Source organism: Corticium candelabrum, chromosome 21 (genome assembly GCF_963422355.1).
Source record: "Corticium candelabrum chromosome 21, ooCorCand1.1, whole genome shotgun sequence".
NCBI lineage: Eukaryota > Metazoa > Porifera > Homoscleromorpha > Homosclerophorida > Plakinidae > Corticium > Corticium candelabrum.
Window position 1 is genome coordinate 676,942 of NC_085105.1, and position 21,680 is coordinate 698,621.

The 21,680-nt window shown below is 41.7% G+C and overlaps 3 protein-coding genes across 4 annotated transcripts; 2 read left to right on the plus strand and 1 right to left on the minus strand.

Annotated features, from left to right (window-relative positions):
• The first annotated feature begins 478 nt into the window (after window positions 1–478).
• On the plus strand, window positions 479–9,519 carry LOC134196917 (shootin-1-like). Its single transcript, XM_062666138.1, has 10 exons — window positions 479–777; window positions 856–906; window positions 1,023–1,408; window positions 3,974–4,118; window positions 4,351–4,385; window positions 4,548–4,614; window positions 4,674–4,819; window positions 4,966–5,169; window positions 8,731–8,873; window positions 8,935–9,519. Exons 1-10 carry the CDS (start codon window positions 684–686, stop codon window positions 9,230–9,232), a joined length of 1,569 nt encoding a protein of 522 aa, XP_062522122.1. The 5' UTR covers window positions 479–683; the 3' UTR covers window positions 9,233–9,519.
• Window positions 9,520–9,735: 216 nt separating this feature from the next.
• On the minus strand, window positions 9,736–11,863 carry LOC134196918 (growth hormone-regulated TBC protein 1-like). Its single transcript, XM_062666139.1, has 9 exons — window positions 11,702–11,863; window positions 11,485–11,642; window positions 11,271–11,429; window positions 11,090–11,214; window positions 10,850–10,949; window positions 10,719–10,782; window positions 10,548–10,656; window positions 10,092–10,229; window positions 9,736–10,033 (listed from the first exon to the last, which is right to left on the minus strand). Exons 1-9 carry the CDS (start codon window positions 11,761–11,763, stop codon window positions 9,893–9,895), a joined length of 1,056 nt encoding a protein of 351 aa, XP_062522123.1. The 5' UTR covers window positions 11,764–11,863; the 3' UTR covers window positions 9,736–9,892.
• A 251-nt stretch (window positions 11,864–12,114) lies between these two features.
• On the plus strand, window positions 12,115–19,967 carry LOC134196916 (WD repeat-containing protein 44-like). Of its 2 annotated transcripts, none has more exons than XM_062666136.1 (20): window positions 12,115–12,245; window positions 12,329–12,839; window positions 13,237–13,373; window positions 13,805–13,906; window positions 14,820–14,878; window positions 14,958–15,019; window positions 15,267–15,347; window positions 15,463–15,507; window positions 15,799–15,825; window positions 15,894–15,963; window positions 16,930–16,970; window positions 17,037–17,141; window positions 17,864–17,904; window positions 17,975–18,056; window positions 18,205–18,310; window positions 18,370–18,467; window positions 18,796–18,897; window positions 19,018–19,133; window positions 19,273–19,403; window positions 19,661–19,967. In XM_062666136.1, the coding sequence occupies exons 1-20, from the start codon at window positions 12,175–12,177 to the stop codon at window positions 19,813–19,815; spliced, it is 2,142 nt and encodes a 713-aa protein (XP_062522120.1). In that variant the 5' UTR covers window positions 12,115–12,174; the 3' UTR covers window positions 19,816–19,967. The 2 variants fall into 2 exon arrangements, with proteins under 2 accessions (XP_062522120.1, XP_062522121.1); XM_062666137.1 differs by having other exon boundaries at window positions 12,135–12,245; window positions 12,371–12,839.
• The last annotated feature ends 1,713 nt before the right edge of the window (window positions 19,968–21,680 follow it).

Below are 21,680 nucleotides of genomic sequence, written 5' to 3' on the forward strand. Positions count from 1 at the left end.
CTCTGGACAAATTGATTCTGGGTTAGCATGCTTCCGGAAATAGTCTCCTCTCATGCGTTACCAACAAAGAATACCGCCAGTAAATGACACCCACGGGACTAATAATTATTGTATTAATCATTGTTGTCATTCTCGTTGAGGATCTCTACACCGTGTCTGAGAGTCCTCCGCACCTAGTCTTCCTACCACTTGTTATACTAGTCTCGTGTAGCCAGACCCCTTTTCGCCGCGTTATTCTTCTGCGCGGCGAAAAGGAGTCTGGCTACGCGAGACTATTGGTTTCTATACACGGCTCTGGTTCTCTACGTACCACGCCGTCTGACGTTCTGTAATTTTCACTTTCTGGATGACGTGGTCGACACACTTCTTCTATTTCGCCGCCGTCACATTTTCAACGTTTTCTCTGGCCGGTGCGAATGGCAGAAAAAACTGTTGAACAGGACAGACCACTGACGTGCTAAAGTAGATAGCTACATAGTAGCTCATTTATCGATTGTTAGTATTACAATCCAGGATGATAGTAATATTGTTTTTTCCGCCTTATGGTAACCACTTTTCTCATTTTTTGAAAAAAATTTTCTGAGGATAGTACGCGGTAAATTTGTATGGACTCCGAGGCACCGAATTTCTGACATTGTTTGACTGGATTCAACAACCGGAACCTGTTGTTGTTGTTGGGCGATATGGGCGAGGGACTAGAAAACTGCGACGTCCAACAAACAACGCAATGGCTGACGAGCCTCGGGCTCACTCAAGATTATGGCGACACACTCAGAGGTGAGACCGCACAAAGTTAGGCGCCAACGGCAGGTATGACAAATCAGGTCGACGACTCTGACGGCATTTCTCTCATAGAGCACAACGTGAATGGCGCAAAGCTACTGGAAGTCGATAACGTCCTCTTGGGTAAGCAGTGAAAGTCTTGTAACTGCTGTGTTTAGATACTTGCGGTTGAGGCTTGAAATGAGGGCAGGAAGCGTGTATTTCCAGTTTACATTCTGTGTTTCTTCTGTCATCGTCAGATGAGTGGTATATTCATTCTGGAGCTGACCGGTTGAAGATCTTACAAAGCGTTCTCGACGTGCGGGAACAGATGGCGGCTTCGAGGCGCTTTCATTTGGGTGTGACGATCGAGGACGTGTACAAAGACAGTGGGATGATGATGATTAGGCGAGGATTAGATCCGATAGGAGAGGAGGACGAGGAGGCAGATGAGTCGGCGTCTAGTAGGATAAAAGCCGTGCAGAATGCGAGGAGAGTCGAGTCTGTGGGAGCTACTAGTTTGAGCGTGGAGAGACGCGAAGTGAAGAGAGACGGGAAAGAGAGTGTGGATGTGTTGGCGGGAGAGAATGTGACGTTACGGAGGAAGCTGGAGGAAAGCGAAAGGAGACTGAGTCGCTTAGTGAAGGTGAGGTGATTAGATGCTGTGGATAGATTCTTGTTTCAAACACCTTTGAGTTACGTAAGGTAACAATACAATTTAGTAATGGAGAACAGATGAGACAGTTGGAGTTGTATTACTCAATTATTATGACTAATACACTGACATATTAAACTAAATTAATTTTACAATATTTATCGAGCTGGTGGAGGTTGCAATTGATACTTGTTCTCACTCTGCAGTGTGAGGTAACAACCATGTAGTGATGGCTTCTCTGAATTGGCTACGAAATGCTAACTGTTTGTAACTAGATACCACAAACCTTTTATTAGACCCATAATGATATTAAAGCAAGTAATGTTTTGTATCTCACTACACTGTATGGCATTTGAAAGGCTGCAGCTAGGGCATCATTAATTTTTACTAGATGACATCTGCAATGGTCCAACTGGCTGTTAATTAATTCATGTGGTCACATTCCCTGTCTGGTGTGTTCTGGAAATGATCCTTTGCTGGAATGTGTACTAGCTAGGGATGGCTAACATATTTGAATAGTGAGTTGGACATGGAAGCCATGTTGTGCTGCTCTACAAGATGGAATCGAATGGAAAGGCTTCCCTAACCTCATCTCTATTCTATGTTTTGGTTGACTTTCTTGTTTGTTTATGTTCCCCCCCCCATTGTCACTCAATTAAACTTTGTCATCAATTTTATTCTAACACATTGACTTGTATGTAACATCACAACAACTGAAACGAGTACACTGAACCAACAAATTTTTGGTGGCGTAAAGATTTCACTACCTCCTGAAAATTCCGTTTCAGTAGCAATCTACTTTCGGTGAAGCTTGAGACGCCTGGCTTGATACACAGTACACTAGAACTACATTTACGCAGTTGCACCACACAATAGTAGGTGTGCATGCACTACGTATAGTTAGATAATAATTGCTATAGTTTACCATGTTCATGGACATTGCTGTTGGCTCCTAGAGGTTTGACAATTAACGTTCACAAAATTTAGGTAGAGGTTTAACTACCGTACTGAAATTACTGGAAATAAATTGCCATTGAAAATTTCTTGGTTTACAGTAATAATTTTTTACAAATTGTGTAAAGCACGAGAGGCACTTTACTTGTGGATACCTGTAATGTATCAACACTCACTCTACTGTGTGGTGGTGGTGCAACACTCTACTGCATGGTAGTGGTGCAACACTTTACTGTATGGTAGTGGTACAACACTCTGCTGTATGGTGGTGGTGCAGCACTCTACAGTATGGTAGTGGTGCAACACTCTACTGTATGGTACATGTAGTGCAACACTCTACTGTATGGTAGTGGTGCAATACTCTGCTGTATGGTGGTGGTGCAGCACTCTACTGTATGGTGGTGGTGCAGCACTCTACTGTATGGTGGTGGTGCAGCACTCTACTGTATGGTAGTGGTGCAACACTCTACTGTATGGTGGTGCGTTTATACTAGAACAAGAGATGGTTAGTCCATTGTGGCTTGTTTATTGTGTTTGTGTGTTTGTGTTGGTAATGTAGCAACCTGATATTGTTATTGTTGTTGAGAACAAGAATCTAATGAAAAACAGAAGCTGAGCCAATATAGTAAACAAAGCTGCAAGTGAAGCAAACTAACCATACCTTCTCTCTCATTTCTAACTATTTCTCTCCACAATCTGGACACATTCCTGGTATAGAAAAATGTGCAACTTGTATATAAGTTACCTGCATCTATTACAACACCATTCCTCACTCTATGTCCTGATTGGTGCCTCACAGTGGGAGACAGTATAGTCACAGCTGGGTGTCTTGAAACAACAACAATTATCACCAAATTTTATACCCAGACAAACAGCCAAACAGTTAGAGTTCATGTTGTTTACAGCCAACAAAATTAACTCAGAATCAGAGGTGATACAAAACTAGGCCAATCATTCGTTCACCCATATAACACAAGGTCACTTACTCGTGCATTCTGGTTGGTTTATGGCTAATGGATTTGATGGGAAGTGTGATGTTTAGAGAACTCAAACATGAGAGGGTAGCATATTGTATGTAAGTTGATGCATGGTGTTGATGGCTGTTTGAGTTGAAATGTTATACATTTGTGTACAGTTTGTTTATAAGAGGTTGTAGGTCACTGTTTTGTGTGGTGAGATTTTGTTGGGTTAGGGTATGTATTCTAGTTTGTGTAAGTGTTTGGTACCTTGTTGCCTTGTTGATGTTATGGAGTTGATTGGCTTTTATTTAGTTGGTAGTTGAGAGTGTGGGTGGATATCTGGGCAGGTGGTAGGTGTGGCAGTTGTGTAACTGGTGTATGTGGTAGATAGGCAGATAGACACACACACACACACACACACACACACACACACACACACACACACACACACACACACACACACACACACACACACACACACACACACACACACACACACACACACACACACACCACACACACACACACACACCACACACACACACACACACACACACACACACACACACACACACACACACGTGCACACACATGCGCATAATAAGTTATTTCTATCTCATTGCGATTTGTTTGATATTGTTAGTTTGAAGTTGAGATGACACAGTTACATAAAGCATACGAGACGCTTGAGTCACAAGGAGCAAAGAGAGAAAAACTAGAGATGGCAATGAGGGCGAGACTTGAGGCCGAAGTGAAGCGTCTAAGAGATACAAACCAGTTGCTGCAGGGTCAGTGTTAATTCAAGCAAATTATATGTCTCTGTCATTTTGTTTGTTGTTTGTCTGTTTGTCTTTATGTTTGTCTATCTGCCCGTGTCTGTTTGTTTGTATGTTTGTTGTGTGTGTGTGTGTGTGTGTGTGTGTGTGTGTGTGTGTGTGTGTGTGTGTGTGTGTGTGTGTGTGTGTGTGCTTATAAACATTATAGCTTGTGTGTTACCATGTTTGCTTTGTGTTGTTGTAGCTGAAATGGAATCTCAAATGACTGCTTCCTCTGCTGTAAGTGCTGGCTATATATGCTTGCTTACACACACACACACACACACACACACACACACACACACACACACACACACACACACACACACACACACACACACACACACACTTGGGGATCACCAGATAGCTAATGTGTATCTTCTTGTTTCTAAAATTTGACAGAATTTGGATGAAATCAGCTACAAGCTATCTGAACGTGATCAAACAATCGTAACCATCTCCAACAGATGTGCGATACTTTATATGAGCATCACGTTTTTAACTAAACTACTTGATTTTGATCTTTAGTGGCGACATCACAGGCGGGATGTGAACAGCTTCAACAACAGTTGCGGCAATGCCAGTCACAACTTGCAGAGAGGACGGTTGAGTTGGAACGCACACAGCAAGAGCTGGAGACAGCAAGAGATGATATAGAAACACTCAAGGATGATGTGCGTTTATAATCTTGTGTGGTGTGGTGTGGTGTGTGTGTGTGTGTGTGTGTGTGTGTGTGTGTGTGTGTGTGTGTGTGTGTGTGTGTGTGTGTGTGCATGTACACTTGGTCATTTCTGTGCTGATCATTGAATTCTAATGACAGTTGCTGAAGAAGAGTGCTTTGTCTGAGCGTGTTTACTCACTACAAGAAGCACTGGCATCACTTCATGAAGCAACAGAGAAGAGAGAGGCATTAGAGGAATCGTTAAGATGGAGAATGGAGCAGGAAATCAAGAAACTGAAGAAAGAACGGCAAGCAAATTGGAGGAAAAGTGCGCCTATTATCAATCCTATTGCTCTAGACATGGTGAGTTGTTCATTACAGACAGACAGACAGACAGACAGACAGACAGACAGACAGACAGAGCCCGGATGTGGAATGACTACAACGACTTCTCGTAACGGCTGATTTGTTTGAACACAGCAAGGCTCTAGCGTGTTTTTGAACCTCTATTTGAGTTTTAAGACATAATTAATAGTCTTAGTACATCACCTCATCAACTCAGCTACACCAACAGTCGATGAATCTAGCGATTCTGCGCATCTAGTTGATCAGCGTCATGACTCCATTGCCAGTTGCTGAAGAATGTCCCGTTGAAGGTTCTATCTATGTCTGGTACTACAAAACGGCTATTTGACCACATTCGTAAAGTTCACAAACCACAGGACTGGTCTGACGACCTCATCTGTCGCCATAATTTGAAACAATGCTCTTCCTGCCTACATTGGTTAAAAATTTTTAAAAACATTCTCCCAAGTGCATGTCACGTACACTCAGCTTCCAATCAATCGAACCAGAAGCCAATTCAGTGACAGCCAGCCAAACGGGTCAGGAACATCTGTCCATCTGTCCATAACAACGGCTACACAACATCTGCCCATAGCAACCACTCCTTGGCTTATGATGATGCTAAACACCAAGAAGCTTGTGCCTGGGATTTGATACCCTCTTTAACCATCAACCAGATCCTAGAATCGCTTCTTGTACAACATATTCCTTGCAGTCTCAAGGCTACTTTCCAGGAATGCGTCAAAGTGGCATTTAGGGAAATTGAAACCAATCCTATGAATAATTCAGGGTGGATTCCAGGAAACTTTTGTTTTGGATTCCAAGGATGATTCTTCGTCCTCAGAAAAAAGGAGGCATTAAGAAAATTAATTCTGTGTACAAGCGGTTCCTGGACGTCCACTGGGAAGAGCTAATTCAGCTAAGTAGACCAGAATTACTACCGCATCCAGGATCTACTGAAGTCGACCAGAAATGAAGGAAGCTCTAAGGCTAGTCAAAAGTGGAGAATTGTCAAGAGCTGCTAAGCTTCTAACAAGTCAAGGCTTAGCTCCAGCCACCGATGAGACTATATAAAAATTGAAATCAAAACATCCTTCTCGATGTTCTCTTTTTTTACAAGATCTTTGTTGTGATGACAAACAACAACTCATCCTGACAAAATCTAGTGTGAGTGAAGTTTTACGAAAAGCTCCCAGAGGCTCAAGTTGTGGTCCATCCGGATGGAGGAGGTACAAACATTTCAAGTTCATGCAAGACAATCATTCTACTTTTGATTCTTTGCATTCTGTTTGTGCTCTCATTGCTGAGGGTAATGTTCCACCTATCATTATCCCTTTGTTGTCAGCATCTCGACTTATAGCTCTACCAAAAGCTAATGGAGATGTTCGTCCAATAGCCATTGGGGAGACTTTAAGGAGGATTACAACTAGGACAATTTGTTTACAGGAACGATCATCTTTCTCAGAGTATTTCAGCCCCATACAACATGGAGTGGCAACAGCTGGAGGAGGAGAGTTGCTGACTCAACTGATACAGCTGCTTATGGACCAGAACCCTGAATGGTCTGTTTTGAAAACCGATGTCAGTAATGCTTTCAACCCTATCAGCAGGAAGTGCCTCATGGAAGAAATCTCAAATTGTTTTCCTGGGATAGTAGCTCACGTCCATCAAATGTATTCAAAGCCATCATCTCTGATATACACCAAAAATCAAGGTGACCCATTGGGACCAGCTCTCTTCGCTACAGCAATCCATCCAAATTTCCTTTTGCTACAGCAGCAACATCTTAATGTAACCATCTTGGCTTATCTTGATGACATCTATGTTGTATTACAAATAGCTAGATTTATTTTCTCAAATGATGCTTTGATATCTGATAAAGCAGACATACACCAATTTGATGGTTGTAGAAAGTGAGCTCTATTGTCCAAGTGGGTCTTTTGATAACCAGGTTGAAATTCCAGTGGTAAATTGATGGCACAGAAATACTAGGAACACCAATTGGAAGTCCAAGTTATGCGGAGTCAAAATGTGTTGAGATTTCTAAGTCTGGCCAAGCTCTATGCACTAAGTTAACTGAATTGGATGATTTGCAGAGTGTACTACTACTTTTACGACATTGTCATGTGCCAAGGATAAACCACCTAGCTAGATCAGTTGTTTCTTCTTCTGCAAAGATTCATGATGAATTGACTAGAACTACATTTAACGATATTTTGAAGTTAGAGTCAATTGATGAGTGCAAGTGGAGACAAGCTACTCTAAAAATCAAGCATGGAGGTTTTGGATTGATATCAACAGAAGAGTCATCAAGCATTGCCTTTGTAGCAAGTTGGTCTCACGGTATTTATGAGTTACCTCTCCGCTTCCCAAGCTTACAGAATCTGTTGATTCACTCAACAGACCCAGAACTACCATCTCAATCATTGGCATATCACGTAAACTCAGTTTTTTTGTCCTTTCCTTTGTCTCCATCTTGGAATGACAGTTTGGGAAATTCTACAATCTTTGTGATTTGTCTTTAAACCCTGTGAAGCTTCAGCAACAAATTACTCAAGGAATCAACAAACTAAGGGCAGATTTGATATTAGATGATGCAAAAGGTGCTAGAGATGCTGCCAGGTTACGATCTCTACAAGGAAGAGAAGCAGGAACTTGGTTAGAATCAGTCCCTGCCTCGGAAAAGTTCGCAATGAATAAGAATAAATTTCAGATAGTGGCTTTCTGAGACTAGGACAACTGATGCCTTCAATTCTTGTGAAACACATTGTAACTGTGGCGGGGAACTGGATGCTGATGGTTACCATCTCCTCACTTGTAAGCTTGGTGGAGGTCCTGTGTGGGAACACAATAATCTTGTGGCAGAGTGGTGTCAGTGTCTCAGGGACTTGCAACTGCATCACAAAAAAGAATGTAAGGATCAATATATAGACAGTGAAGACAGACCAGACATCATAGTATATGATTCAGGAATAGGTGCCAATGTCGAACTTGATTTCTCTCTGGCACACCCATTTAGTAGCGACACAGTGGTAAGAGCATCGAGAGAGGACAGATTTGCAGCTGCAATAAGAGAGAAGAAAAAATAAATAAATATTCAAATCAACAGCATCCAGGGTCATGCAAAGCTACCTTCATACCATTGATTTTTGAACACTTTGGTTGCTGGGGAGAAAAGGCAGACAATTATTTGAACCAACTGGCCAAGAGATCGAGAGATGTAGAAAGTGGATCAAGTGAAGCACAGTTTAGAGGACAATGGAGAAAGAGACTATCAATATGCCTTCAGAAGTCCAATTCCAATGTAATATTGAGAAAACTTAGAAGAATTGCAGAGGGAAATGAAGAATTGGACGACAATGAAAGAGACGTTCAGAACATCATTCATTAGAATTTTAGTAGAATTCAAGCTGTATGTCTCAGTAGATGGACATTTAGCTTAGCAGTTTTACCTATAGTGTTCTTGTAAAATTTTGCTTTTTGTGTTCAATAGTGAAATAAGACAGACAGACAGACAGACAGACAGATGGACTTTGGTCACATCTGATAGTTCACGTCATTTTTTTTTTCTTACACCAGAATGGCCAGTCAGCAAGCCCACCTGAAGAAGCAGCAGCCCATCAACTATGGCACTCACCCAACCCACCATCTTCCAACAGCAAAGCATCCCCTTTCTCACACAACACGGCAACGGACCAGAAAGTCTCACAGCTCGATCTCGCGTCAGTCCATTCCTCCCATTCTCCTATTTCCCACTCACTAATATATCGTCTCACATTTTAGGGTAAAATCGCTTCAAGCCGTCGTCCGTAGGAAAGAGCAGGAAGTCGAAATGCTAGAAAAACAAACAGTCGGCGTGCAAGAATGGTTATCTCCCGAACCCCCCTTATTATCAGTCATCCCACCATCACCACAGGCAGTGGGCAGCCCCTCTCTCCGTCCAGCACTGCATTCAACTCCCAATCCAGTGTCAAGAATCCAACAACAACAGCAGCAGTTAGTGCCACCACAGCAAGGGAACTCATTTTACGGATCAACGTCAGATGGGATTATATATGAAGGAGAAGCTTTGGAAGTTTAATGAAGTGAATTTGTATGTAAGTTGATATTAATTAATAAGTTGTAATTTATAGGGATTATTGAAGTATGACAGGAGGGAATAGCCTGCATTTTTATCAGTCAGATGTCTAGAGGTAGTCGTAGAGTGCGGAGTACACATTGAGATGTATGGTCGACTTCTGGCGCTTTCATGTAGTTTAGAGTTTTATAAAGCGTAGGCTACTATCCATGTTTATAAGATTATTTGTATTGTGTATTTTAAAGAGACAATTGACGTGATTAAGGCGGACACAGTGACTGGTGTCTATACGAGTTGCCTCACTGTCATCCTGTCTATTGATTTGCTATGTTTTGCTGGTGTGTGTGTGTGTGTGTGTGTGTGTGTGTGTGTGTGTGTGTGTGTGTGTGTGTGTGTGTGTGTGTGCGTGCATGCATGCGTATGTGTGCGTCAGTGAACAAAACAAACACGAGCCTGACCAACTGACTGTGTTGGTCAGTATGGGTGGTGCTCATGTACAGTACCGCTGCTCGTGTGCATATTTATTCAAATGAACACCAAACCAACTTTTGTATGTCAAAAAAAACACAAACAGCAAATCTGCGGCAGAACTTAACACCGACGGTGTTATTACCTTTTATCTTGATACAATGTACACACTGTTGTGTGTTATTGTGAGTAATATCACTGACTCTTGGGTGACCGTTTCGACTGATATGCTGCTCTCGCTTCGGTTATTCGTCGTTGTGGAAATGAGCCAGGAATCGTGAAAATCTCGTTAATGAAATGATGACAGTTGAGCACATCGTAGCCTTTTGCAATGTTCTACATATATTGTTTCTTTGAAAGACAGTGGTCTTAGACAGGCAGACGAATGTTTGACCTTGAAGGCATTGATTGTGTTAATGAATGATGGTTGGGAGAGAATGTCATGTTGGTGATTGACTGCTAGAGTTACTGCAACTCGAAACAGGATCTTTTCACCTTCAAGAAAGAGGCAGTCCCACACTCGGAGAAGAGTCTAAGATGATAGAAACAAACTATTGTGTGTGTGTGCACGCGCGCGCGTCTGTCTGTCTGCCTGTGTCTGTCTGCCTGCCTGCCTGCCTGTCTGTCTGTCTGTCTGTCTGTCATTTTCATATATTTTTATACATCAAAGCTAATACAGGTGAAACTAAAGTATTTCACACGATGAAATTGCATACACAAGTCACCGTCTGTTGGCCAGAATGTTTATCCAGTTGTCTGTCCATCTGTTTGTCTGTCTGTCTGTCTGTCTGTCTGTCTGTCTAACAGTCGGTCTCTATGTCCACACATTCTACTTCTTGAAGTGACTTACTTCAATTGGGAGAACATCAACAAAGAGACAGATGAACCAACGTGACGTCACAACTTGAAGGTCAATCTGATGTTGTTGAAGATGTCCAACCAGTCGTGGCGTCCTCTTCCTGCACATAACAACCCAATAACATAAATAATAACAGCAACACAACCAATCATCAGCACAAACAGCAAGAGAGAATGTAAAACAAAATGGTCAGTCTGTAATCCCTCCATTCCAGTGCTGTAGTAACCTGCAGTGTTGAAACGTCATATCACTCATTCGGTTTTTGTATAGAGCAATGCAATGGAGGGATTTACTGGATGGCACTCGGTGTCCTATCAGGCTATCTAGTAGCCAGAATGATTGCTCTTCATTCTTTGTGACGAGCAGCAGGATGCCTGTGACAAAGTTCATTCCCTACAATGAAAGCACACGATGAAATTGCATACACAAGTTACTGTCTGTTGGCCAGAATGTTTATCCAGTTGTCTGTCTATTTGTCTGTGTTGTGTGTCTTTGTCTGTCTGTTTCCTCTGTCCATTAGTCTGCATACTTACCTGGCAATAGCCAACAGTTGGGTTATGATTCGCATAAGCAGCCAACACGTTTCTCAGTGGAGTGACCTGTGTGTCTTCTGCTTCCTCTTGAAAATGAACATTCTCTGGAAATGTCCTCAAAACGTCTACAAAATTTATCATCAAATTCCATTAGCCTCATTACAAGATAATGTCAGCTTGCCAAGCTCAATCCGTTGGAGAACATCCGGGTCATTCTCGGCTCTCAGCATCTCTGCATAGTAATTTGGTTTGTTATTTATTTCTCCTTCAGCTCCACTAACTGAGAGCCAGACTTGAGCTCTAAATTCTAGTGGAACGCCTTTGCGAATAAACCTCTTTACTATAAAATAAAATCACTATAATAATTAATTTTAAATTTTATGACGTCATCTCACTTTTACTTCCGGCCTCCGGGACTCCTCGCGATTTTGTCAACAAAACCTCCCACTTACGCTTTCTACGCATCATGACAGGAATGTAGTCTCTGATGAAGCGGTTGTAAGTCGTGTAGTCGAAGCTTTCCGATCTCTTGAAACCATACGGACACGCCCCGCTACACATACGCCCGAAATTCATTCACTCAACCGAATTGTTGCGAATATTGCACTAAACCTTGAGTCCAATAGCGACGCAGTTTCTCTGTCGTCTCGCGTGACGTCTTTGTTTGTTTGCATTCTTGTCACTCGAGTTTGATTTTTGTCACAGTTAGCTAACCAGATTATGAGAGTTTGACTGGTAGGACCGCCTTCGACATACGGGATAGTGATTCAACAAAGAAAGGAATGCTTTTCCTATAACACAACGATGACATTTTATAAACCGAAATCGTTCTTGTTGCATAATCAAAACCGACAGAATACCATTTCATTCACACAACGGTTTCATCAAAATTGCGCTACGCAAAATCCGGTACACAAGGCTGTTATTTTGTTGTGAGTAAATTAATTAAAAATTTAAATAGTTTTATTACATGTACGCATCAAAGACAACTATCTATTCTACAAGTTCCAATTTATATTGACTCTAGCACGTCACATACGGGCTCTCGAATCCTTACGTAGTATTTCGCTACACCTTCGCAGGTGATGGCGAATCAGCATGCGAGTAGCGACTCAGAGGGAGAATTTTTTGACGCCGAAGACGGTACCGTCGAAAGGTAAGCTTACGCTAAATTGTTACGACAAACCTAACTGTGGGCCCCCACACTCTGTCTAACCATATGTCTCTCATGTATGGCAGTGGAGTCGAGACCATCACTAAACCGGATGTTCTTTACAACAGAAAAATGGTAAAGGCGACGCTTGATGAAACGAACCAAGTCGACGGCGTTCCAGAAACGCCAATCCGCGTCGAATCCAATGAGAAAGTTGGTCACAAAAGTGAAGTCAGAAAAGAGGCGCCAAACACAAATCAATTTCATTCATTAACTTCGGAATCTTATAAATTGCCAGTTTCTGGCGTCTCTAAGCAGCTAAACCTGCCGCAATTGTCGAGTAACAAGCAGATTTATGATAGTAACCATGATTTGACGGTTGCTGCTTTGACGGAGACGCCAATGAAAACTGTTGTTGCCATGGATACGCACGAGAATGCGGCTGGTGGTGATGAGATGGATACTGGGGGATCAGGAGAGGTGTGTGGGGAAGGAAAAGAGATGGCAGCTGGAGGAAGTGGGAAGAAGAGACCATCTTCTGCTGGACTGCAGAGACCAAGACTTGGGTCAGAATCAGGAAGACAACTTACTGATAAAGTGAGGAGTACAGCAACATTGGATTGATTTGTAGGCTTGTCTGCTTTTTACTTTTTGTCTTTGTCGGAGTTAGTGTGTGTCATTGTGTCTGTCCATGTGTCAGTTTGTTTGTTTGTGTATGTCTGTTTCTGGATGTAGAGTGGCACAACTCAACTCACATTTTTACATCAAGATTATCTCAAAGCTTTCGTTTATGATCTTGATTAGTTGGTGTGCCATTCTGTGTGTGTGTGTGTGTGTGTGTGTGTGTGTGTGTGTGTGTGTGTGTGTGCATGTGTGCACACGTGTGTGTGTGTGTGTGTGTGTGTGTGTGTGTGTGTGTGTTTGTGTGTGTGACTTAGTAAAAGACAGGCTTATCATTTCTATGTTGTGTGTGACTGTCGCTATTATTTTGTAGGAAATATTAGATCAAGTCGTAGTCCGTAATCTTGACACTGGAGAGACAATGCCTTTAAGTGTTGCCGAGGACAAAATTGTAAAAGGCACCAACCCACTATCACTACACATAATGAGACTAACATCAGAATATATCAGGTATGATTTCATCTTTACTCTACTTGGACATTAATTATGATTTATTCATCTGGAAAAATTCTGTTTGGCTGGAAGTCAATTTTTTATGCTTACATGTGCATGTCGTCACACCTGTCTAGTATTACAACATATTAGTATTATATCAAGACAATTACGGTCCATATCATTATTTCTAATTAATTAATTAATTAGATCATTAGCTGTAGTTGTTGTTGCTTGTGTTTTGAAGAGAGTAGCTTTGCTGAGTGCATTGTTTCTAGCCTAATTGTTTTGCTCATCATCTCTTTGTCTGTTTGCAAAAGCATACAATACATATATGCACAGATGTCACATGCTTCTGAGAGTTTGGATAATTGAGGTTGCATTTTATTGCTTTGTTGTGAAAGTTTAGTTCTTGCTTTTGTGGTTGTTAACTGGTGTGTATGATTTAGTTGTCATGATCTTCATCTTCTTGGAGGATCTGATGAGGAATCAGCTGTAGGCGCTTCTGGATCTCCGAAAGATGGATCAGACAAGAAAGAAAAGAAACGAAGGTAATTGATGGTTTTTATGATGAGTGACTGATATATTGTGTGCATACCAATATAGGCCAGGGGTTTACCAGCATGTTGTAAAATAGTGGGGGTGAAAATCCCAAATTACGACTGCTCTTGAGCAGGACATGCAAGCATTGATTTCTGCGAATTTTTTACAGAAATTAAGCATCAATGTTATGAATATGCAACACAACTGTAGCAATTCGAATGCAACCATCAGTTAGGTAACAAGACAGACAGACAGACAGATTGTTTTATTTGAACACTTACTCTACTGATAACAAGCACTGACTTTATGCAAAACAATAACAGTCAATGGACAAAATGTTAAATGTCTCTATCATATGTAAAGTCATCGAAGTTGCACTTAGACAACTTTGACAACTTCTTAAATCCACTCAAGAGTTGCAAGACTGTACAACTACAGACAGTTGTTTTCTCCATCTGTCTCTGAAGTCTGCTTCATTGTTCCTTCCATGGTCATCTTTCGACTTCTTGGAGATCTTATTTACATATTCTTCAGCCATAGGGCCGCAAGAGCTGAAGTGCTTGAAAATCAATGGGATACATGGCGTGGTACTCTGATGTGGATTGTTGTTGACCATATTTGCCATCTTTCTTTGTTCTCGCATCTCTGTCGCGTAGCCTGATCTTTTGGCAGCTGAATTTAGGGTGTCGCAAGAATGTGGGTGAGCCATTGAAATATCCAAGTCTGTTGTGGAATATTCAGTGGGATTGTATGTTGCTATATCCGGTCGGTTCTCTGAGTTGATATATCTGTTTCTAGACTCAACTTGATGAGGAATGTTTAATTCATCTAAACATTTAGCCAGACAGACAGACAGACAGACAGACAGATGGACAGGCTGTGCTTGTGCAGAGACGATGCAATGCAGTTTATGTTTTTAAGACGCTTGGGAATCAAGAAGCTGTGGAGCAAGACGAAGGGAAAGTTGAAGAACGTAAAGAGTAAGTATACCAACAGACATAGTATGATACCATACGTTTCATTAGTCTTCACACGTTGATGTTTGATTGATGTTTGAAGTATTTGGTGAAGATGTACAAGCATCAGACGATGACAGCTCACTGGATTCAGGATTGATTAGAGTAAGCAGCAAGTACTTACATAAAATGCTATTCAAACTGTTAGTAATAGGTCTGCGCATGAAATACACACAGTGACACACACACACACACACACACACACACACACACACACACACACACACACACACACACACACACACACACACACACACCACCACCACCACCACCACCACCACCACCACCACCACGCACAACACAACACACATACGTGTTAGTGACTTCTGTTTGTTAACGTGTGTTTGTTTAGGTGAAGCCTTCGTCACATCATAAAGGTTCTTTGGTATTCGAGCAGCTTCAATTAAAGCAGGACTTGAGTGGCGAGCATGCGGTGTGTGTGTGTGTGTGTGTGTGTGTGTGTGTGTGTGTGTGTGTGTGTGTGTGTGTGTGTGTGTGTGTATGCGTGTGCTGCTGTATTGTGTCATGTGGTGTGCTTTGTTATGCAGGGAGCAGTGTGGACTATGAAGTTCTCATTATGTGGGAGACTTCTGGTATGTTGGCATTTCTGTGTCCTATTTGTGTAGTTTAGCAGTTTGTCTCAGTATATCTGTTTGTTTGTCTGTTAGTTGACATGTTGGTATGTCTATCTATTTGTGTGTTTGTGTATTTGTCTGTCTTTCTAGTTACATCTCATAATCTCTTTGTCTGTTTGCTCGTTTGTTTGTGTGTCTGTCTGTCTGTGTTTGTGTGTCTGTCTGTCTGTCTGTCTGTTGGTGTATTTGCTTCAAAATATTTTCCATTATTTATGTTTGTTATTCTAATACAATATTTTTACTTTCTAGGCAACAGCTGGTCAGGATCATGTTGTGGTATTACATATCACATCTCAATAGAAATCTCACAGCTAATCATCATACATTATTGTTTCTAACTACAGAGAATATTTGTCTTGAAAGAAGCAAGATCTTACTTTGATGCTTTGAGAGCAAAATATGGCCCTGATGCAGGTATGGGAAATTGTTAGTAATCAATGGGTATTGATGTCAGTAGTGTGTATGGTGAGTCGTGTCAGCTTTAGTAAACAGAATCACTTTAATTAAGTCTTGTAATGCTAATTAAGCTAATTACCTTACTGCTTCTGGTGTCTTTTGAGAGTAAGTCTTTTTGAGGCTTCAAAAATAATTTTGAATTTTGAATTATAATTTTTTGAGCCCTTAATGTGCACTATTAGTCATTTTTTATTATCTGTTTTAATTATTCTATCAAGCTGATTCAATCCTTTAAACAGTTCAATGATGCAGCACAATACTGCGGCAAAAATTTTCTGCCCGTTGACTCTCTACAGAAGCTCGCACAGGAAGTGCTACTGGCATTTCGGTTTGAAAGTGAAAGCCCAGAAGAGAAGTCATTCGCTTCTTTGCTGAGGTGCCATCTTGAGCTGCAAACATCCGCCTAGCAGCCATCCTTGACAATGTTTCGTGTGCACGCACAAAGGCAGAAGCTTGGACCTATGGCAATTTCCAAGCCCCAAAATTTTTTTATTATCTTATAATTTTTTGAGATTAACTTTTTTGAATAAAATATTACTTGAACAACTTGGTAGCAGTAGGGTGATCTTTCTATTTCTTTATGTAAAACGTGGGCACAGGTGTGTACAGGGGTAGAAGGTTGGTTGGGTAGGTACAAGTGAATGACCAGTTGTGTACAGGTGGGTATCACAGGTGGGTGAAACACGGGTGGGTGAAACACGGGTGGGTGAAACACGGGTGGGTGAAACACGGGTGGGTGAAACACGGGTGGGTGGTACACGGGTGGGTGGTACACGGGTGGGCGGTACACGGGTGGGCAGAACACGGGTGGGTATAACACAGGTGGGTATTAGCCAGTCAGTCAAAGTAGGAAATGGAAGTACATTTGTTAGTTGTCTGGTCTGTCTCGTGCTGCATTCCTCTGTGATTCTATCTCTCGTCTAGCTCGAGGAGAATCAGCAGCAGGTGATGGCGAATCTACAAAAGTCTGATTTCTTCTCCAAATGTTTGCTACTATTTGAGGGATTGCTTTGTTTATACATTTTTTGTAGACTGATTTGGATTCAGCTGCTTTATTAGATGAGCCGTTTGAAGGGAAATCATTCTGTAGTTATCATGGACATTCAGTGGATGTACTTGATCTCTCATGGTCAAAAGTAAGTGACACATGTACATGCTGTATAGACTCAAACTTAACATGCTACAGAAGTGTGTGTGTGCGTGTGTGTGTGCGTGTGTGTGTGTGTGTGTGTGTGTGTGTGTGTGTGTGTGCGTGCGTGCATGTGTGTGTGTGTGTGTGTGTGTGTGTGTGTTTGTGTGTACATGCGTGTGTGTGTGTGTGTGTGTGTGTGTGTGTGCATGCAGTACACTTTTTGTCTGCTTGCTTGTTGTCTGTCTGTTTATCTATTGGTTTGAATGTTTGTCTGTTTGTCTGTCTGTCTTCCTGTCTGTCTGTCTGTCTGTCTTCCTGTCTGTCTGTCTGTCTGTCTGTCTGTCTTCCTGTCTGTCTGTCTGTCATTAATTAAAACGAAGAACAGTAGGAGAGTAGAACTTTTAGTACTGCAGCAAGTGATGTAAGTAGTGACGTTTGATGACAATAAAACAAATCTGTCTGTCTGTCTGCCTGTCTGTCTGCCTGTCTGTCTGTGTCTGTCTGTCTGCCTGCCTGCTTGTTTGTTTGTCTATTGGCTTGTCTGTTTGTTTGTGTATGTTTGCCTGGTTGTTGTATGTTTGTCTGTGCGTCTTTGTTTGTCCATCTGTTTGTCTGTTTGTCAGTTTGCACGTTTTATAGATTTTCTTCTATTGCATTTGTTCACTTCATTCATTACGTGCAATTTATACAAGCGCAACACTCTAAACACAATTGTCACATTCATAGAATTATTTCCTACTTTCCTCGTCAATGGACAAAACTGTAAGGTAACTCCAAGTCACACAGCGAGTATACTTCACATCAATATATCAATTCTAATCTCATTGTATTTACTAGGCTGTGGCATATCTCAAGAAAAGAATGTCTCTGTTGCTTCCAACATGTTGATTTTGTGACTGCTATTGCTTTCCATCCAAGAGTATGATGTTGTTGTTATTATTATTATTTTCTTATTGTTGTATGTGTGACGTGACAAGCAGTAGTCACGTGACTTTTTAGAAATCATGTGGCTGGCAAATATAGTGTCTAAACAAGTGTGTCTAGGTATAATGATCACTCTTGTGTAGGATGATCGTTATTTCTTGTCTGGCTCTTTGGACGGCAAACTTCGACTGTGGAATATTCCCGATAAGAGAGTGGCTCTTTGGAATGAAGTTGAGGGTGGCAGCAAGGGTAAGATGACAGTTGGAGTGTGTGACTAACTGTTGGTTGTTGTATGTGTTGTGTGGAAGGTGTGAGTAATCTTATTACAGCAGCCAATTTCTGTCAGAATGGCAAGTTTGCTGTGGCCGGGACGTACGATGGAAGATGCTTGTTTTATGATACGGAAGTGAGTGTTATGGGATGTGCTACTAAATGGACTGAACAGCTGTGCACAATTGTTGTTGTTTTGTTCAGTTGTGTGTTTGGTTGTGTGTCTAGTTGTGTGTCTGGTTGGGTGTCTGGTTGTGTGTCTAGTTGTTTGTCTAGTTGTGTGTCTGGTTGTGTGTCTGGTTGTCTGTCTAGTTGTCTGTCTAGGTGTTTGTTTATTGATTTTTTTTTGTTTATCTGTTAGTTTATTTGCTTGTCCAACTGTGTATTTGTGTGTGCAGGTGCTTGTGTGTTTGTTTGTGTATTATCCATTTATTTATTCTGTGTGTTTTGTCTGTCCAATGTAGCACCTAAAGTATCATACGCAGATCCATGCTAGATCGACAAGAGGAAAGAATGCTAAGGGTCGCAAAATCACAGGAATAGAGCCAATGCCTGGTGAAAACAAGGTAAGACTGTACTGATGCAATCTTCAATACATGACAAGCTGTAACTAGCTGTGATGGAAATGTGTGTGCATGAGTTTGTAAGCTTGTGTTTAGCCATTATAAGGCTGTTAAACTGTTTAGGTCCTTGTAACATCAAATGATTCTCGGCTACGACTCTATGATCTAAAGGACCACTCACTAACATGTAAATACAAAGGCTGTGCCAACTCAAGCAGCCAAATTCGAGCTGCATTCAAGTGAGGATCATTTATACAATTTTCTGTGTTTTATATGCCAGTGTGTGTGTGTGTGTGTGTGTGTGTGTGTGTGTGTGTGAGTGTGTGCACACGTATTGTGTTTCAGATGTGGCTTGTATGCATGTTTTTGTTCATGTAGTCATGACGGTCGGTTTATAATTTGTGGTTCAGAAGATCACCATTGCTACATGTGGCGAACGTATCACGATTTGTCTAAACTCAGCTCTGGCTTACGACGAGACAGAAGCGATTACTATGAACAATTCAAAGGTAAGCAACTTGTGCAGTCTCGCCTCTGTTGCTCACATTGCCTCCATCACTCAATCGCACTAGAATTCAACATAGGTGTGTAGTATGGGCAGTCCAAATTTGTGATCAGTGTGTTTAAAACAGAATGTAAACACACACACACACGCGCGCGCACGCACACACATCGCACCATTTAAAATTGTTGCTTATTCTCTTAACAACATGCAAGGTTTCACACACAAGCTGCAGAGTCTATCTACATTTTGAGTGTTTTGTAGTTGGACCTTCTGTGGTGACAGCTGCTGTCTTTGCTCCTGTCCCGGGCTTATTCGCAGGTCAAGGCATTCGTGAAGTATCAGGCGAAGTGATATTGACTGCAGACTATGAAGGCAACATCAAGGCGTTTTCTAGTATTTCGCCTACTTTGACGTAGTAATCAGAGCCATGGGGACTGCAGGTTTATCTATTGACTATAATATGCAACACATATGGTTTGGAGTCAGAATTATTTTGTATGATTTTTTGGCCATAAATTAGCAGTTGGTACACACAATAGAATGCTACGTGTGGATATAGTTTCATGTAGACATGTATTCACATTCACTCTCCTGCTTGTTACTCATGTCAGGCGACTGATATTGTTGATAATACGGAGGGAATTGAGATTCATTGGCAATCAGAGGGAATGAGATTGGTTACAGATGAGCATTTTCATAACAGAAATTGGTGACAGGAGGAGACTGGCATTGGTGACAGAAGGGGATTGATGCTGGTAACAGAAGCATCTGTCACATAGAGGCTGATATTGGTGACAGGAGGAGGACACATTGGTGAAAGAAACAGGATTAATGTTGGTAACAGCATGGGAATACCGTAACATCAGTCATTAAAGGGATTGATAACATCAGTCACTAAAGGGGATGATATTGGTGACAGAAGGGGGATTGACATTAGTGACAGAAATGGGATGTTGGTAACAGTAGGGGGTACTGTAAAATTAATCACATAAAAAAGTTAATATTGGTGACAGAAGGGGATTTTAGATTGTTAACTAAAGGGGTATCATCTTTAACGGTATTTGTCACGTGGTAGTTGTTATTTGCAATGTGCGCCTAGGGTAAAGTAATGTAGCAACCAGATTTCCAATTTCAATTGCTATAGAAAAATTGGTTGGACTTTGCAAGTTCAACATTATCCATTCATCCATCATCGATCTCTGCGGCGCCGATGCGCCTAGGTGCTACTGTACTGACTGAGGCGCCCTACGAAAGGGGCGGTACCTCGACTTAATGAGCATGCGCTACCTTTTCTGGAGCGTCACTGTACACACCAAGACAGTGGTTTTGTTGTTGTGTTGGCTAGTCACGTATAAACCTATCTCAAGTGCGAAGTTGCAGAATTGCCTTTGCGTTTTCTTGGGGAAGGTGATGTCCGATGAATGATGGTGGTGGGTGATGACGGGGTCGCAGAGGAGGCCTAGGGTCACGTTTACCGTTCTATTTGAAAGTCCCGCGTTTGGAATCACAGTCTTAATCCTTCTTACTTTGGACTTCAACAAAGCTCAGTCATAGCATTGTACTTCGGTTACTTCTTGCGCAGTTTTTTGTCTGATTGAGATGCCGATAACAGGGGGCGGTACTCTACGTTATAAATTACTAGATACATGACCCGTCCTTCGTACGGGCAGAGTACTGTAGCGTTATGATGGAAGACTCAGTTTGAGCGTGTGTAGACACGTCATGTGCAATTTTTTTGGTAGAAATCGACACACTCCCTGTGTGGATTCAGTTCAAATGACTGGTGTGGGCGTCTGTTCGAATAAACTGGAATGTGCTAATTAGTTAATATCCCATTGAAGACAAATGAAAACTTAACCGAGTGTCCCATTCCGAGAAATTTGCAGCGACTTTTTCGTTTAAAGATACATATCTGGGCAACAGAAACTTGAAAGTCACATGCAGTTTCTTACTCACCCATAGGATACATGCAGTAGCTTGACATGCAGACATGCATGATTTAGCGCATTGTTTGCTCTCTGTTTTCGATGTTTTCACAATCCCAGGGTAGCGCTCGGTGCAGGAAACATGTAGGTTGGATTCAGTGCAAATGCAGTCACACGTCTCTTCAGTGAGTCTTCTCGGAGCCATTTCAACAGTCTCCTTGGATGTTACCACTTCGAAGACGTTGCTGCCGTTGCAGGATTTGGCGTATTGAATGTGGCAGGTATTCGTCGAGCGTACTCGGAAAGACCGAAGGTAGGCGTATTTCTACATACCCAGATATTCTAAACAAAAATAT

Excerpts from the sequence above, each read along its gene's own strand:
- LOC134196918 (XM_062666139.1), bottom strand. The coding sequence starts at position 11,763 with ATGCAAACAAACAAAGACGTCACGCGAGACGACAGAGAAACTGCGTCG. Across the intron at positions 11,430-11,484 it reads CCCGGAGGCCGGAAGTAAAA|TAAAGAGGTTTATTCGCAAA; the intron begins GTGAGATGACGT and ends TTTATTTTATAG. Across the intron at positions 11,215-11,270 it reads TCTCCAACGGATTGAGCTTG|ACGTTTTGAGGACATTTCCA; the intron begins GCAAGCTGACAT and ends TAAATTTTGTAG.
- LOC134196917 (XM_062666138.1), top strand. The coding sequence starts at position 684 with ATGGGCGAGGGACTAGAAAACTGCGACGTCCAACAAACAACGCAATGG. Across the intron at positions 1,409-3,973 it reads GACTGAGTCGCTTAGTGAAG|TTTGAAGTTGAGATGACACA; the intron begins GTGAGGTGATTA and ends TGATATTGTTAG. Across the intron at positions 4,386-4,547 it reads AAATGACTGCTTCCTCTGCT|AATTTGGATGAAATCAGCTA; the intron begins GTAAGTGCTGGC and ends AAAATTTGACAG.
- LOC134196916 (XM_062666136.1), top strand. The coding sequence starts at position 12,175 with ATGGCGAATCAGCATGCGAGTAGCGACTCAGAGGGAGAATTTTTTGAC. Across the intron at positions 15,348-15,462 it reads ACTTGAGTGGCGAGCATGCG|GGAGCAGTGTGGACTATGAA; the intron begins GTGTGTGTGTGT and ends TTTGTTATGCAG. Across the intron at positions 16,971-17,036 it reads GTGATGGCGAATCTACAAAA|ACTGATTTGGATTCAGCTGC; the intron begins GTCTGATTTCTT and ends CATTTTTTGTAG.